This window comes from Phodopus roborovskii, unplaced genomic scaffold, assembly GCF_943737965.1.
Source record: "Phodopus roborovskii unplaced genomic scaffold, PHOROB, whole genome shotgun sequence".
NCBI classification, from domain to species: domain Eukaryota; kingdom Metazoa; phylum Chordata; class Mammalia; order Rodentia; family Cricetidae; genus Phodopus; species Phodopus roborovskii.
In genome coordinates, this window is record NW_026125943.1 from 116,694 (window position 1) to 133,609 (window position 16,916).

The 16,916-nt window shown below is 37.6% G+C and overlaps 1 protein-coding gene across 1 annotated transcript in view; it reads left to right on the forward strand.

Annotated features, from left to right (window-relative positions):
- Positions 1-16,703, forward strand: part of Tenm1 (teneurin transmembrane protein 1) — a gene marked incomplete at its 5' end in the record, with an annotated part of 130,744 nt that extends 114,041 nt beyond the window's left edge. Inside the window, 5 exons of the mRNA XM_051179100.1 lie at positions 4,390-4,686; positions 10,986-11,373; positions 12,188-13,408; positions 13,929-14,071; positions 15,891-16,703. Coding sequence (XP_051035057.1) covers positions 4,390-4,686; positions 10,986-11,373; positions 12,188-13,408; positions 13,929-14,071; positions 15,891-16,649 — 2,808 coding nt within the window. The remainder of the gene's footprint in view (positions 1-4,389; positions 4,687-10,985; positions 11,374-12,187; positions 13,409-13,928; positions 14,072-15,890) is intronic.
- Between the last annotated feature and the right edge of the window lie 213 nt (positions 16,704-16,916).

Sequence of the window (16,916 nt, forward strand, 5' to 3'; positions counted from 1 at the left end):
TATCATTATCCTATCTGAATCCGTTACATATGAAAGGTGTAGGGAAGGTTTTCTCTTAAGTAATTAAAACACATACTCTAAAGAAAAGACAGGAAGTAGAGGCACAGGACAGTTGTCTGAAGAGGCCCATCATCCTGCCATTCCACGCACCCATACCCTTCTTAGATACTTTCAGTTCTGCGGGAAATTCCCTTATGTGGAATGGTGAGAGGAGGGAGTTCTATAGGTCACCTGAATGTGGGTGTCAGTTGGGGATTCTGGTAGTGGAATCAGTATGTATCCCTATTACACAAATGGGCTATAGGAGCCCATTCCCTATGGAGGGATACTCTCTCAGACTAGATACACATGGGGAGGACCTAGGCCCTGCCCCAAATGATGTGACAGACTTTGATGATCCCCCATGGGAGGCCTCACCCTCCCTGAGGAGTGATTGAAGGGTGGGATGGGGGGAGGGGGAATGGAAGGACAGGAGGGAGAGAGAACTGGGATAGGTATGTAAAATAAGGTTGTTTTTAATTTAGATAAAAATTAATTTTAAAAAAGAAATATGGGTTAATTTAAATGTAAGGATTACCTAGTCACAAGCAGGAGCTATCGACTGAACATTTGTAATTAACATTAAGCCTCTGTGTGGTAACTTGGGACTAGCGGCCAGGAAAGAAAAGTCTGACTCCAGTGTCATGCACTGCTCATCAGAGTGTGTGCTCCCTTCTTTTCTCTCTGGCTCAGTTGTACACAATAAGCAAGCCCTGTTCTTTAGTATAGTTGGGTAAAGAAAGCCCTGATGGAATCCAGGCATTGCATGCAGCATATACACATCTCCCACTAAGAAAAGAAGCATGCCCATATTTCTTAGCACACAATGATATTCACCAGTGGCCAAATTAAAAGTTCCCACTTAGTGTACAGCTGTCCAAAAGGTGTCCTTTATGACTTAGGGTTATTCTCATCTTCTCTTTTCTAGGAGAGTGATCAATATAGATTATTTGGAAATACAGTAGAAACAAGAATTGTTGGCTCATGCTCTGATCAAGAGCTGTAGTCATAGAGAAGAGCAAGCATGTGTATGAATATGGATTGTTCCAGCCTTACCCATGACCTGAGCAGTCAAGTCATGTTCTGAATGCCCACCTTAGAGGCTGGCAGCACATCAGTACTCCAGACAGAGGTTTAAAAGCCTCACCTGAAAGCAATAGCCTTGCAGCTTTCTTATGTGTGGTTTCCACAGAGAATGAGTAGGGGAAACCTATGGCATCTTTGATTCCTTCATCCTTTTCAGCCCTTGCTGAATTTTATTTTAACTTCCAAACCCAACTTTGAAAGTAGTGTTTCAGGAGCATTGCCATAGCAGCATTGGAATAGTGGAGTGCATTGTTCTGAAACAGAGAAGCTGCTGCAGAAGTCCCGACAGGCAGGGAAAAGGCATTAGACAGAGTCCTCTGACTGACTTCTTAGTGGATTTTCAACACTGATCATTGCTTGTGGCATCCTACTGACTTTATTAAGAAATGTGGTCTTCAGTAGTAAACTTCGTCTCTCAAACAAAGCCACAAATTTAGTTGTACTGAAAGTTGCTTGTTACTTTGTCTCTTTAAACTATCTTTATAACATAAATTGTAATAGTTATGACTATCTCTGGGAGTACATGGGTATTTTGCAGCTGCTGTAAATAAACGGTATTACAGTTGAAGATATGTGACGATAAAACCACAGGAAAGGTAGTTGAAAAACGAACACCTGGTTTCCTGTAGGCTTCCAAGCACTGAGTATCACAAGACAGGGACTACGTGCTTTTATGTGAACACAGCAGGCTAGTGTATATTTTTGCAATACAACACAGCACACTTTTACTGCAGACAGTTTTTAAAAAATCTTAAGTCGCAAATCTACCTCTGTAGTACTTGAATTATACCTATTCTCTGAAATCAAAAGCACTTTTACAAAATAATTTGAATATTATTACAAAATAATTTGGTCTTCTGAATAGAATTCATAGCATGTATTGTTTGGGTCCTTTCTTTGCAGAAGTTCAAAATTAAGGGCAAATATTATTTGCCTTGACTGAGAAATGATGAAACTGAGACCAAAGTATGTTTTAAAAGACCCACTACTACATTCTGGTAGAAAAATTGACAAATATCATGAAAAGATGGTCTGTGGAAGACACACGAGTGGTCAATATTTAAAAAAATAAAAAAAAAGTTCAACCCTCATGTTCATTACCACTTGAATAAATGCAAAATTCAACAATAAAGTACCATTTTCTAACTCTCATATTCAGAAAATTACTACCAATGTAACTAAAGATAGGATGGGATTGGCTCTATTAATAAAGTAGGATATGAAGTTTGTACAATCTTTTGCACAATCCAGTAATCTCTCAAATCACATCTGGAGTCTTTTTAGTACATTCTTGTCATTCAGTACAAATTTTTTTTTTATAAAGACCTATGTTGTTATTTACAAATATGTCCAAGAAATCATAGGGTACAAGAGGAAATAAAAATAAGAACACTAATCTCCAACTATGGGAAAATGAAAACTCTAACATTTATCACGTAGAAAAAAATTGTATAACCAATTCAAGCCATATTTCAAGAATACATATCAACATGGGAATGGTGGCAATAAAACACAAGGCTAACTGCCATCCTACTTATATTTTATAAATATATGAAAAATATGCCCCCAGAGAAAGATAAGTAGGAAGAAATACAGTAAAGTTAATTGAAATTCTTCCTGGATGGTGGAATCCCAGATCATGATTTCCCCTATTCATTTCTTCTATATTTTCCAATATAGGGAAATTTTGAAAATCAAATTATTCCCTTCATGTTCAGGGAATATGGATGAAGCTGATAAGTTTTTAGGTTACTAAGAAAGGGAAGACAAGATGCTAATATGAGTAGGCACTTTGTAGTTATCCAGGCCACTTAGATAAAATTTCTATCTGAAATTGAAACTTAGATTCTTGAGAACCCATAGAAGTTTCATGTTTGGGTCTCATAGTGATGTGGTAGCCAACTAAGATTATAAGTCAGTGCCCATGTATGTGTTTATGAAATTTTGTAGGGGCATATTTCATAAATTTCCAGTAAAGGGAGTAATGTGACTCTACCATTTTCAACTTCATATATTAAATTAGTTCAAAATAAAATCATATTTATAATAAGACAAAAGACCTACTAAAACACAAAGCTATCCACACCAAACTAACTAAAATTATGGGTTCTACTTGCCCTTTGAGAGTTCCCTTTTTCTTCGGGGACTGAACTCTCTTAATGATTAAAACCAAGTACTCCTTTCTCCTGGAACAAATGCACAAAAATTCCAGTGCTGGATTTTTTGAATGATTGTGCCATGATCAGCAAGTCATAACAGAAGTTATTGTGGTACTGCCAAACCCTGACGTTCGTACATAAAACTCTAAATGTGCACCACTTGTCCAGATGCTTTGAAAAGCCACCAAATCATGTTGCTTAGTTTTGATTGCTTTAGTAAGTCATTTCATTCTTTGGATCTCTCAGGTGGACCTAGCTGGATTTCATCAAAGCCAGGCACTGCAGGGTGTTGTCACTGATAAAATCCTAGTCAGGGTCCCTTGAATGGAGTTCATTCTAGTCAACTATAAGGTTTCAAGGTGTGTGTAGAGAATACTAGCAGAAGCCTGTGACCACACTGTAGTTGTTTTTGAACTTGAATCCAAATTTATGTTTCTTTTACCAGTAAGTGGTACTACACTTGCTATCAATGCCACCATGTTTACCTGCAAGCCTCACTTGCAAACGTGGTTATCTGTGGTTCCCTCACTCTGAGTTCCATTATGATGTGAAGTTCACCGAGTTCAGATAGACATGAAAATCCAAAGCTGTAGACCTTTCATAAATCTAATGGCACTCACTGTGTTCTTTTGTGCTGAATTGTAACTCCACACTTTCTAGCCACTTGATTAGTTAGCAAGTGCAAAAAGAGCCAAGAAGGCCCATTCTAATTCATATCTAACTCACAGAAAATAAGATCATGCCATTATTGAAAACTGTGGTGCCTCACTTGAGTCTTTAGTTAGAGAAAGACAATCATTAGCCATATGATGAAGGTCAATATTAATATCAGGCACTTTCTCAGGAAATAAAACATAGCCTTGTCTCTCCAGAACTGTACACTCTGGTGAGGAAAGAGGTAAGTGTTCGATGAAGACTATGAAAACATGAGGAATCAGAGGTGGAGACTTCTCCATCACTGGAGAATTCAGAATTGTGAATGCACTAGATTAAGAATCAAGGCAGTACATACACTGAATTTGATCTTTCTTTTTGTAGGCCCATAATAGAAACCTACTCTGAATCAAGGCAGTACATACACTGAATTTTGTCTTTCTTTTTGTAGGCCCATAACAGAAACCTACTCTCCATTGATTTTGATCATATGACCCGCACTGGAAAGATCTATGATGATCATCGAAAATTTACCCTTCGTATTCTTTATGACCAAACCGGACGACCTATTCTGTGGTCTCCTGTAAGCAGATATAATGAAGTGAACATCACATATTCGCCTTCAGGATTAGTCACATTTATTCAAAGAGGAACCTGGAATGAAAAGATGGAATATGACCAGAGTGGAAAAATAATCTCAAGAACTTGGGCTGATGGGAAAATTTGGAGCTATACCTACTTAGAAAAAGTAAGTATGGGAAAAGAGAAATGAAAAAGAATATTAAAGGTGCCTAAGTACCCAACTTTATGAGGACCTACAGAGGTCTGTGTTCTCATTGATAAATAACAAAAATCCACTGTGAACCTGGGCTACTACTTATCAACTAAAATCATCTCCATGCCCACCCTCTGCCAAGTACTTTTTCAAACTGAAGTGAGGATAATGGCTTAGCTTTCTACTCATTTGAGCATATTTGTTCATCCCCTTGAAAAGACATCTGTATTATTATGAAAGCTCATACTGACAGAAAATAGCTAGTAAATTCCAATACCCTGTGTTAATGTATCTCAGCTCTGGTAAAAGTTCTCTTACCCAACAAATAAGGAATAAGGAATTCCTTTTTTATTTTTCCTACATAGCCAGTGAGGTTTTCATTGTACACATTTGAGAACTAATTCTCAAATTAATTAGCCAGAGGGAACAGTGGCAGACAGTACTAATTGGTGGTAGTCTTTTGTGTGTACTAAGCCTCCAACAGCATCCATATTGGGAGCCTGTGCCCTCTGTCTGGAATAAAAGGATTATAATCCCACCACAGGAACCATTGGTAAAACATTAGCCCCTACACAGTCGAATGATTTCTGCTCAGATCATTACCAGATGACAATAAGAACAATTAACCTTGATTTGCCATTGCCATGTCTGATTGCCTAAGATATGCAGTCTTTTCTTCCAAATTCATTTCAACTGAACTTGTCATTCCTGAATTCATTTCTAGGAAAAGTAAAGGATGCTTTTCCCAGGAAATTTTTCAATGGTAATCAGTTGCAAGGTTACACACAGGGTCTCTTAGAGGGATCACGAGAGCTTATGGCACACATGGTGGAAAGGGAATAATATGTGAGCTTCTGAGACACCCTCAAAGTTTGATTTTTAAAAAAATGGTGTGCCCGTGGTTCATTGTCATTGTCCACCTAGTTTCCTACTTCTAAGCATCAGGTGCTGAAGAAATTCCCAATGTCAGGAATACCTAAGAGACAAAGCAAAGTTTGCAAAAGAGGCAGTAGACCTCTGCTACATCTTCCCAGGGTCCTGCCCTTCTGGGAAAGCTGTCAGAATGTGTAATCTGTATCCTACACCGGGAAAGTATGCATCTCATGAAGCAAATCTTTGCACTTTTAAATTTCAACAAAAAAAAAATGACTTGGAAATTCTGTGGCTAAGGTCTACAGAGTTTCTAACACATGCAAACATTAATTAAATCCAAATACTTGATAGTATCTATACATAGTCAAAATGTTCCATAAGGCATTTACTGAAAACTTCGCTATATCTGTACATTTTAAAAGTTATACTGTATGTTTAAAATTATGCCATTGACCTAACAGTTATCCTTTCACAGCTCCTCCATGTGACTTGAGAAGTAGGCAACAGTCCTTAGGGGCATGTAAAGGGTTACAGCCTCCAGAGCACCAGCGTGCGACCATCTGAGCTAATAGCCTGAAGACTAACATCTAGGCCTCCTAAGACTCTTCCTGCTTTGTTCTCTATATAATAAGAACATCATCTATCGAGAACTTAAAAGTCAGCCCTGCGCACAATTTTCTCTGATACCAGTGAGGAGATATGGTCTCTCTTTTTCAAAGTAACTGTTTATTTTGTCCACACAAAACAAATTTCATATCAGTTCTCTTTCTATGAAATAAAATATTTAGTGTTCAACAGTTTCTTCAAACAAAACAGAAACAACAAGGTAGAGGCAAAGGGAATCACAAATTCAAGGCCTCTGTGACCCTTTCTCAAAAACAAACAAAAAGGGAACAGATGTAAGTGGTATATTCCTCATCTAATAATATGTTAAGAGAAACTTCAATGACTTGCAGTTGTTTACTGACCAGCCAAACAACCCAAGTCATTTTTGTCATTGTATTTCATGTGTAACTTGTTCTTTACATAGAAGGATCACCACTTATTTAAGCAATCCTATTGTACTAAAGTCTAAACCTACAAAATATATAATTATTGAATGGTTTCTCACTAACAAAATGGCTCCATTCATAAGATTTCTAATCACATCATCCATAGTCTTGCCATAATTTCCTAATTCATTCTGAAATTGATTTTAGTCTATTATTATCAACAATGATAAATAACTAACTCACTGAATAAATGAAGGGCTTACATGAAATAAGTTAATACAAAGCACAAAAATAGATAATGGAACATAGCTAGCACTTAGGTCAATTTGACGGCAAATCAAAATGAGAGTAAACAAAAGGAAAAGAGGAAAGTAAGAAAACAAAAACATCTTTGAAATCTGGATTCAAAGACAGACAACTAAAGAAAGATGGTTGGATTTTGATTCACTCTTTAAGGGGCTTGCTGTTCTTGGACTCCTTTTGGTCTTTCTAATCCTGTATTTTAACATGGATTTTGCTACCACATGACAGGAGAAGGGTAGGGATGAAGGTCTTACTTCCTCTAGTACATAGTGAGAATGATCAAAGTTAAAAAATACTCTGGCCTTACTTACATCTGCAAAGTCTCTTTCCATGGTAACACCATGATATATTAAAAATCGGCATCATACTTTTTAACCTTCGCATGCAATAATTTTGTAAAATTTATTTCTCTGGAGTAGGTGAAAGTTAAACATATCATTTTGTGAACAATGCTTTGTTCTCATTAGGAGAAAAATAATTATTTAGCTAATGGCTGTGGTTGCGTAAATGGTCTCTTCTCTATTAAGAAAATCAATTATTATTTCCTAGCTTTTCTGTATGTAGTCATTAATTTTCTGCCTAGATTTATGACACTTCTCTAAGTTAATTATATTTTGAAGACTGGTGCAGCTAAGTTTATATTACATCTAATGTAAATCTTTCAGTTTCCTAAAAATCATTCTTACAAGCTCCATTTTTAAAATGCACATAAATATATTTTTATAATCATTTAATAAGATAGTTTAGTTTTACACATTTACACAAAATTATCTATTTGGGGTTATTTTGAAGGCTCACTACGGAGATACAATCTTTGGCTTTCTTTCCTAGGTAGCTCCACACTGCCATCTGGTGGTCATGTGGGTACTATACCTTTTCAAATTTCTACTTTCGTTTCTAGTGTTTTTCAAATAAGTATACGGCCATGATTGTTCTCTTTTCTTTTCCTTCACAAAGATTTCTTTTACAGTATAATAATCCTATTAAAAGAACACAAGCCTCCCTCTCTATTATTCGGACTAATAAGGAATGGCATTTTATCCAGCAGTAGCAGAGTGGACATTGGCTAGACTCATAAGCATTGTTTTGGAACAAACTGATAATAATACCAATCCAAAATGAAAAAGCAGCTAAATAGGGCTAAATGGTATTGTGACAGCAAAACAATTGCATTCAGGAGATTCCTAATCATGTCTTCACGTTTTAAACCAGACTGGAGAGCAACAGCATTGAAGGCAATTCCGAGTCAGCACAATAGAGGAACAGGATTCAGGCATTGGCTTGCTATAGACTAGAGGAAGCAAACAGAGGAAGGAATACAATCACAACACAGTGTAAATTTTTGGCAAAGCTAGTACAGTGACTGGAATAGGCAGGATGGTGCTGGAAAATGTGTGGCAGCCATATGGTGATTGTCCCTGGCCCACACCACAAGTGACAGATGTCATTTGTTCTTGGCAAACTGACAGGAGAGAGTGGAAAGGAGCTGGGAAATCAGACTTTTGGAGTGGAAATAATACAAAGGTATTTTCACCAATTACTGCATCTACCCACCCACCTCAATGTTCTACCACCTGCTGTTCTATTCACAGGAAGAAATCCTTCTGGTTCTATGGTGTTTTGCACTGATGGAAGAGAGCATGCCTCTCTTCATGGCCCTAGGCCTGCACAGGATTGTGCCTTTTACTAGGGAGGGTTTGTAGACATAATGGTAGGACTACAAGATGTGGCAGGCTGCACGTGTTCCACTTGAAAAGATTTGTGCATCTACTTTTCAATGTCCAGGCATGACGTTGGTAGGAAAGAAATAGACTAAATAAATGAGCAAATGACCACCGACTTCATGGCATTGAAATGCAACTGAAAAAAAATCATTAATTCTCAGAAGTATAGGAGGGAGGTGCCATCGCATAACATACATATAATATCACATCATAATTCATTTTTAAGATTCATGTTGTGTATGCTTAAGTAATTAACTTTCAGAATTATTTGTGTGATTTGCATGTAAAAAATGAAAAGATACCTATTGTTTTCACAACATAAAGTAGTTGAACTTAGTATTTTTGTTTGGTAAGGTAATTCTCAGGAGAGTTAAACTCCCTTAGTTATATTAGAGTACCCAGGGGTGGAATAACTTTTATTTTTATTTTTATTAAAAGACTAAAGTTAAAGCACTGATGTAGCATAGTGCATAAAAATATTTGCTGCACAAGCATAAGTACTTGAGTTTGAATCACCAGCACACACATAAGAAGCTAGGCATGAATAGCTTCCCATTTGCCTATAACTCCAATGCTGTAGGGGGGCAGAAACAGGAGGGTTGTGGGGATGTGCTGGTCACCAGGATAGCTCCAGATTCATTGAAAGACAATTTCTCAGAATAGGAACAAGGTTATAGAATAGGATACCCAGCATCCTTCTCTGGCCCATACACATACATATACAAATGCATATGCCTGCATACATACATGCACACACCACACACACACACTTACAAATGAGATAAATTATATTTAAAAGTTAATTTTATTTGCCAGTGAATTATAGTCTTCACTAACATAGTGCTTTTGTATGGGTTTGTTTATATATATATATATATATATATATATATATATATATATATATACATCAATGCTGATTTTCTTATTCTGTGGCACTGAGGATTCTATTTACAACCTCATATATGTTAGGCATGCATTCTTTCGGTGAGCTATAGTCTCAAGCCCTTAAAAATAATTTATTTTGAGAAAGAGTTTTCTAAGTAACTTAGGCTGGCCTTAAACTCACTCTGCATCCCAGGTAATCTTGACCCTTCTGCCCTCTGCCTCCTGAGTAAGCTGGATTACAGGGATTACAGGCCTATACCATCAGACCTGGCTTAAGTTTCTATTTAGAACAATAACAATATCAATCAATATTTATTAATATTAATATTGATTATATACAAAGTATTATTGTTACATGCACTTTCCCACCAGCTGTATAAATTATGAAACTGTTGGCCATTGGCTATGTTTCTTATTGGCTAGCTCTGACTTAACTATTAAAACATTTCTCTATTACAGTGTCTCTGTGGGTTATTTGGGGTTGACACGGCTGTGGAACCAGACAGGCGGGAAAGTGTCAATAACAAATTATACTATGACAAATAGGTGAAAACAAGTTACAAATCTATTGCGTGTTGAGGGGGTACATAACCAGAGATTTCTTCACTTTTAATGCCTCACTTCCTTAATATTAAAACATGAATAGAATTGAAACACGAAGAACTAAAGTATATATTACAAATCATGCATAATACTATTCGATGAGCATCTTTTCAAGAAGGCGTCAACTATATAAAATCAATACATTTCCGTGGCTCAAAGTTAATATCTGTTATACCCTGTCTTCACTTTACCTTCCTCCAATCCATCTCCACATAGAAGCAGCAGTGACCTTTCTAAAATATCAACCTGACTGTTTCTCCCACCTCCTCAAGTACCCATCCTTCAACTTACTTAAAACTTTACAGTGCCTTTCTAGGCTTAAGTCTAACTGCCTTAAAAACTCACAGCATAATCTAGATTCAGCTGCATTCTTACTATTCACTAGCACTACCCCAAACCATACATGTTCTGACCACACAAAATTCCTCATGTTCTATGAGAAAATGGCCATTTTCATAGGCTTCCTTAATACTTGGCCCCTCCCAACACTATATTATTTGTCAGAAGTATTCTTTCCTTCCACACAATACATCTCTCTGTCTTTGTCTGGCCAAACTCTGGTCATCATTTATGTCTTAAGCTGAATGTTCTGTCCCCAGGAAGTTTACTCTGGCCTCAAAAGTCAGGAATAACTGTTCTCTCTCTACTTTCCAGAGGTGGTTTGGACATCTTCTGTCTAGATTCATTTCATACTGTAATTGCTTTGTTACTGTAAATCCCATAAAAGTAGATGACATGATTGGGTACTACTGAATCCACCAGGATCTGCCACAGTCCTTGGTACATAGTAATTGCTTGATAAATCCGTGTGAAATGGATGAACATGTATTTCTTTTCATCTCTTCAACATCCGCGATATAAATTACAGTATTTTGGTTTTGTCTCATTTCAGTCTGTGATGCTTCTCTTACACAGTCAGCGGCGTTACATCTTTGAGTATGACCAATCAGATTGTCTGCTGTCAGTCACCATGCCTAGCATGGTGCGCCACAGCTTACAAACCATGCTTTCGGTGGGCTACTACCGTAACATCTACACTCCACCAGACAGCAGCACCTCTTTTATCCAAGACTACAGTCGAGATGGACGACTGCTACAGACTCTGCATCTAGGGACGGGGCGCAGAGTTTTATACAAGTACACAAAGCAAGCGAGACTCTCTGAGATTCTCTATGACACCACTCAAGTCACACTAACTTATGAAGAGTCTTCTGGAGTGATTAAGACAATACACCTGATGCATGATGGATTCATCTGCACTATCAGATACAGGCAAACAGGTTTGTTATGAAAGGGGGTAGCAGTATACATCATCATCCATATTCTTTTATAATTTTTACGATAACAAGCATAAAAAGAAATGTTAACCTCTGTGCTCATGCTTGACTGAACAAGTTTCGGTTTTACTTCTCATACTACCTTCCACTCTAAATTGAAAACATCTTACAGTCTACCTGAAAACTGATTCCTTAATAGCATACAGTATATTTCTGTCTCTCTCAGCTTTCAAAACAATTGCAACCTCGGTACTTGCCTTAACCCTATACTTGTTCATATCCATCCCTGCATCTTCCCAAAGATCTATGTACATGACAGGAAGCTCAGAAAAAGCTTAAGCCCAGGTAACCTCTATAAGCCTCAGTTGATGACAAAAGTCAGAACTCTGGGATTTATTTCAGCCTTTGGATTCATAACATGCCCAAAGCCAATTACTTGAATGTTGGACACTGTGAAAACCTGACCATCTGACTTTGTAGCAAAGGTTAAATAAACTGAACACATTTTGCCGGTGATGACAGCAAGAAATCATGTGCATCATAACAGTTTTCCCCCTCTGGGCTACTGCATGGGTTATTACTTCAAATGTCCCTGTAATTAAATTATTCTGTCACTTTGCTATATGATATCTTCCATGTCTAGTGACTAATATTATGAACACACAATCAGTGATATGCCCAGGAATCACACATCAGAGACAAATCTAAAATAGGATATTACTTTGAATGTAAAATATGAATACTTAGTAAAAAAAATCTGTGATTGTTCCTGGTTTATTGGTTGGCTCTTTTCTCATTTTTATTTTGGTTCTTACAGGACCTCTTATTGGACGTCAGATTTTCCGATTCAGTGAAGAAGGTCTTGTGAATGCGCGGTTTGACTACAGTTACAACAACTTCCGTGTCACCAGCATGCAAGCAGTGATCAATGAGACCCCTTTACCCATAGATCTATACCGATATGTTGATGTTTCTGGTAGAACAGAACAATTTGGAAAGTTCAGTGTAATTAATTATGATTTAAATCAGGTTATAACGACTACAGTGATGAAGCACACTAAGATCTTCAATGCCAATGGACAAGTCATTGAAGTCCAATATGAGATCCTAAAGGCAATTGCCTACTGGATGACTATCCAGTATGATATTATGGGCCGGATGGTTATATGTGATATAAGGGTAGGAGTAGATGCCAATATCACAAGGTACTTCTATGAATACGATGCTGATGGGCAACTTCAAACTGTTTCTGTGAATGATAAAACCCAATGGCGTTATAGTTACGATCTTAATGGAAACATCAACCTCTTGAGCCATGGGAATAGTGCTCGTCTTACTCCTCTCCGATATGACCTCCGAGACCGCATTACTAGACTAGGAGAGATTCAGTATAAAATGGATGAAGATGGCTTTCTCAGACAGAGAGGAAATGATATATTTGAGTATAATTCTAATGGTCTGATGCAGAAAGCCTACAATAAGGTTTCTGGCTGGACTGTACAGTATTACTATGATGGGCTTGGGCGACGTGTTGCCAGCAAGTCTAGCCTAGGACAGCATCTCCAATTCTTTTATGCAGACCTTGCCAACCCTATAAGAGTCACTCATCTATACAACCACACAAGCTCAGAGATTACATCTCTTTATTATGATCTCCAAGGTCACCTTATTGCCATGGAGTTAAGCAGTGGTGAAGAATATTATGTAGCCTGTGATAATATGGGCACTCCACTAGCTGTGTTCAGCAGTCGGGGTCAGGTCATAAAGGAGATTCTGTATACACCTTATGGTGACATCTACCATGATACTTACCCTGACTTTCAGGTCATAATTGGTTTTCATGGAGGACTCTATGATTTTCTTACTAAATTAGTGCATCTAGGCCAAAGGGATTATGATGTTGTTGCTGGCAGATGGACAACGCCTAATCATCACATATGGAAACAGTTGAACCTTCTTCCTAAACCATTCAACCTCTACTCCTTTGAGAATAACTACCCAGTTGGCAAAATCCAAGATGTTGCAAAGTATACCACAGGTATTAAATTGAATACAATTAAGTTGAACTTGAACTAACTTAATGCTGGTCATTTCTTATCACATAATCCCAACGCCTTTGTAGAGGTGTTCCTTCTTCATACCACATATTTCAGAGGAAGAAAAGCATGTGAGTTTTCATCAGACATAGTGATTTTGCATCCCAGTTTATTATTCTTTCCCTTTAAGCTGTTTCTATGTTTTATCCTTAAAAGCTTGCCAACATAGTCTCATAAAAAAAATCAGGATTAAATCAGAAATAAATCCTGTGTCACAATCCATGTGGCCTTAAAACCAGTACCATATTATGAGTTTCACTATAGTGAACTGAGCCTATTCCTGGGATTGCCCACAGGCCAATAGATTTCCCTCCATAGGGGAAAGGATATTGTTTCAGAGTGAATCAAATAAGGGAAAATGGTTACCTTCCCCCCTTTCTAAACATTTATGCAGAATTTTACCTTTCAAGTTTGGAAATGTTTTCTGAATGCCTTTTTTTTCTTATGTTTTGTGTTTCACAGACATTGGCAGTTGGTTAGAGCTGTTTGGTTTCCAGTTACATAATGTACTACCAGGATTTCCCAAACCAGAACTAGAAAACTTGGAATTAACTTACGAGCTTCTTCAGCTTCAGACAAAAACTCAAGAATGGGACCCTGGAAAGGTCAGTACAAATTTTAGCTTTAAAAAAATCAAACAAACAAACAAAAAAAAAACAGAAGAAAATCTAATCCAAAAATACGATATTCTATACTTTTGATTATTTCTTTGAGGGGCTTTTTAAATGACTTTCCAGAATGCTTCCATAAAGGAAAGATCATGGAACGGGAGCATTGAGAAAAGAAAAAAAGCTAGTAGATTACTTGATGGCTGATGCAATAAACGCTTAAGAAGAAAGACACTTTAAACTTCTTAAATTCTGAAATCAGGTAGCAATGGTAATAATGGATTCTATGTAGGAAAAACTGTATACTAATGATGATGCCATAAGAACATGAAAATAACACAAAACTGTTTTGATCAAGAAAAACGTATATGGGCATAATATACAAAGATACTACAATTTATGGGGATAAAGTCTTGAAAAAATATGAACACAGAAACAGCCACAGATAGGCAGATGATTTCATGAAGACTGTAAAATGCAAACAGAAAGGAAACAGAAAGAAGGAAAAAATGAAAACTGAAATTTGGGTAGGAAAACTTGACATTTAGGTCAAAAATTTTAAGTGAAAGGAAATTCTAAGTAGCTATATATTGTAGGGTTATATCTTTTATAAGCATGTGTAATATATACATGGATTTTATAACTAAAAGCCAGTTTTAAAGGACTTTCAAAATGTTAAAATTTATTGAATACTAGGAGGGTTAGTAGTCTTTTGTTTCTTAGCAAGTTTGAAAGCTTCCCAAGTAAGAAAAATTTTTAAGTACACATTTTAAAAAATTGGCCTGTCTTGCATATTTGTCATAGTTTTTCACTTAGTTATACAGCTAGGAGTGACAGAAAGCAAATGCTATGTTTTACACACTTTTTCCAATCTCGGGATGCATAATGTATCCCTCTATGTGCAGAAATAACATCTAGATAGTATCAGATTACTAAATGTAAGATGTGTGTTTTTGTGAGCTACCCTATTTAAAGTTCCTTCTATACCCCTCCCTCTAAGGTGCAAGAAGCATCACAGATGAAGGGGCATGGAGATCATAAGGGCAGAGGTTGGAGGAACTGCTGCATATTAGGGATATGGCAAGCAGTTACATTCACAGCAGCTCTGGTTGTTTACACAAGACCAATGCAAGATCAATGTAGTCAATGTTCCAGCATTGGGGGGGGGGGCTTACAAGACCCCACTGCTAGTTGAGAAGTTATAGGCACTCAATAGCAACCAAGGGAAAGTCCAACTTTCTTCAAGCATGGGACCTGTGGTGAGTTACCCATGCTATGGTAGAGGGCCTTCATGCACATGGGCAACACCAAGTGCACTAATTGGACTCAGGAGGATGCACAAATAGAAGATGATGTAAGTTGACCGTATCATGTGGAGTCCGTATTACCTAGAAATTGGAAGTGAGGAGTAAGGAATGGTTTGGCTCAAAATAAAATATATTCATGTTGAATGAAAAGCATGTTTCAGAAACTGGTTGCCACAAGTACGTGCTGAAATAGAAAAAATAAAACACAAAGTTCCTTGTAGCTCTGAAATTGTGGGAAACCATGTTTGAACCTATTTTCTTCTACTCAACTAAGGCAAGATGTAAGACTGAGAAATCAATACCTGCTAGCCTTTCTGTTTTCCCAGTCTTTGTAGATATTCCAGTTGTGTTTGTTTGTTTGTTTTGTTTTGTTTTTGTTGTTGTTTTGTTTTTTTTCTTTTAATAATGACTAAGTGAAGACCCTTGCTAGCCTTTCCTTCCCAGGTGTCAGCAGGCATACAGCTGGTGTCTAACCGTGTGCTGCATTCGCCCTGTGCCTTCTTTTCTAGATGATCCTGGGCATTCAGTGTGAGCTCCAGAAACAGCTCAGGAATTTCATTTCCTTGGATCAGCTTCCTATGACTCCTCAGTACAATGAGGGGCGGTGCCTTGAAGGAGGGAAACAGCCAAGGTTTGCTGCTGTCCCTTCTGTCTTTGGCAAAGGTATAAAATTTGCCATCAAGGAGGGCATAGTGACAGCTGATATTATAGGAGTTGCCAATGAAGATAGCAGGCGTCTTGCTGCCATTCTCAACAATGCTCATTACCTGGAAAACCTGCATTTTACCATAGAAGGGAGGGACACTCACTACTTCATTAAGCTCGGGTCTCTGGAGGAAGACCTGGTGCTCATCGGTAACACTGGGGGGAGGCGGATTCTGGAGAATGGTGTCAATGTCACTGTGTCTCAGATGACATCAGTGTTAAATGGGAGGACTAGACGGTTTGCAGACATTCAACTGCAGCACGGAGCTCTGTGCTTCAATATCCGGTACGGAACGACTGTTGAAGAGGAAAAGAACCATGTGTTGGAGATGGCCAGACAGCGCGCGGTGGCCCAGGCCTGGACTCAGGAGCAGAGGAGACTACAGGAAGGAGAAGAAGGGATCCGGGCATGGACAGAGGGGGAAAAACAGCAGCTTTTGAGCACTGGGAGGGTGCAAGGGTATGATGGGTATTTTGTCTTGTCTGTTGAGCAGTATTTAGAACTTTCAGACAGTGCCAACAATATTCACTTTATGAGACAGAGCGAAATAGGCAGGAGGTAACAAAAGAAATCCCTGCCTTTGCGTCACCAAAGACTGCCTGTTTTTAAAACAAAAACAAAAAACAAAAAAAAAAAAAAACAAAAACAAAAACAAAAAAAAAAAGGTTTATTGTATTGGTTTTCTAGATCAGAACTCTGTATATGTAAATATGGAGGAAAAACATATCCAACTGCCTTTCAATGTGACAGAAGATGGTATTTTAATATTGTTTGTTTAAACTCTTTAAGAAATGACAGAGATTTTTAGTTCTCGTGTGGCAGTATTCAA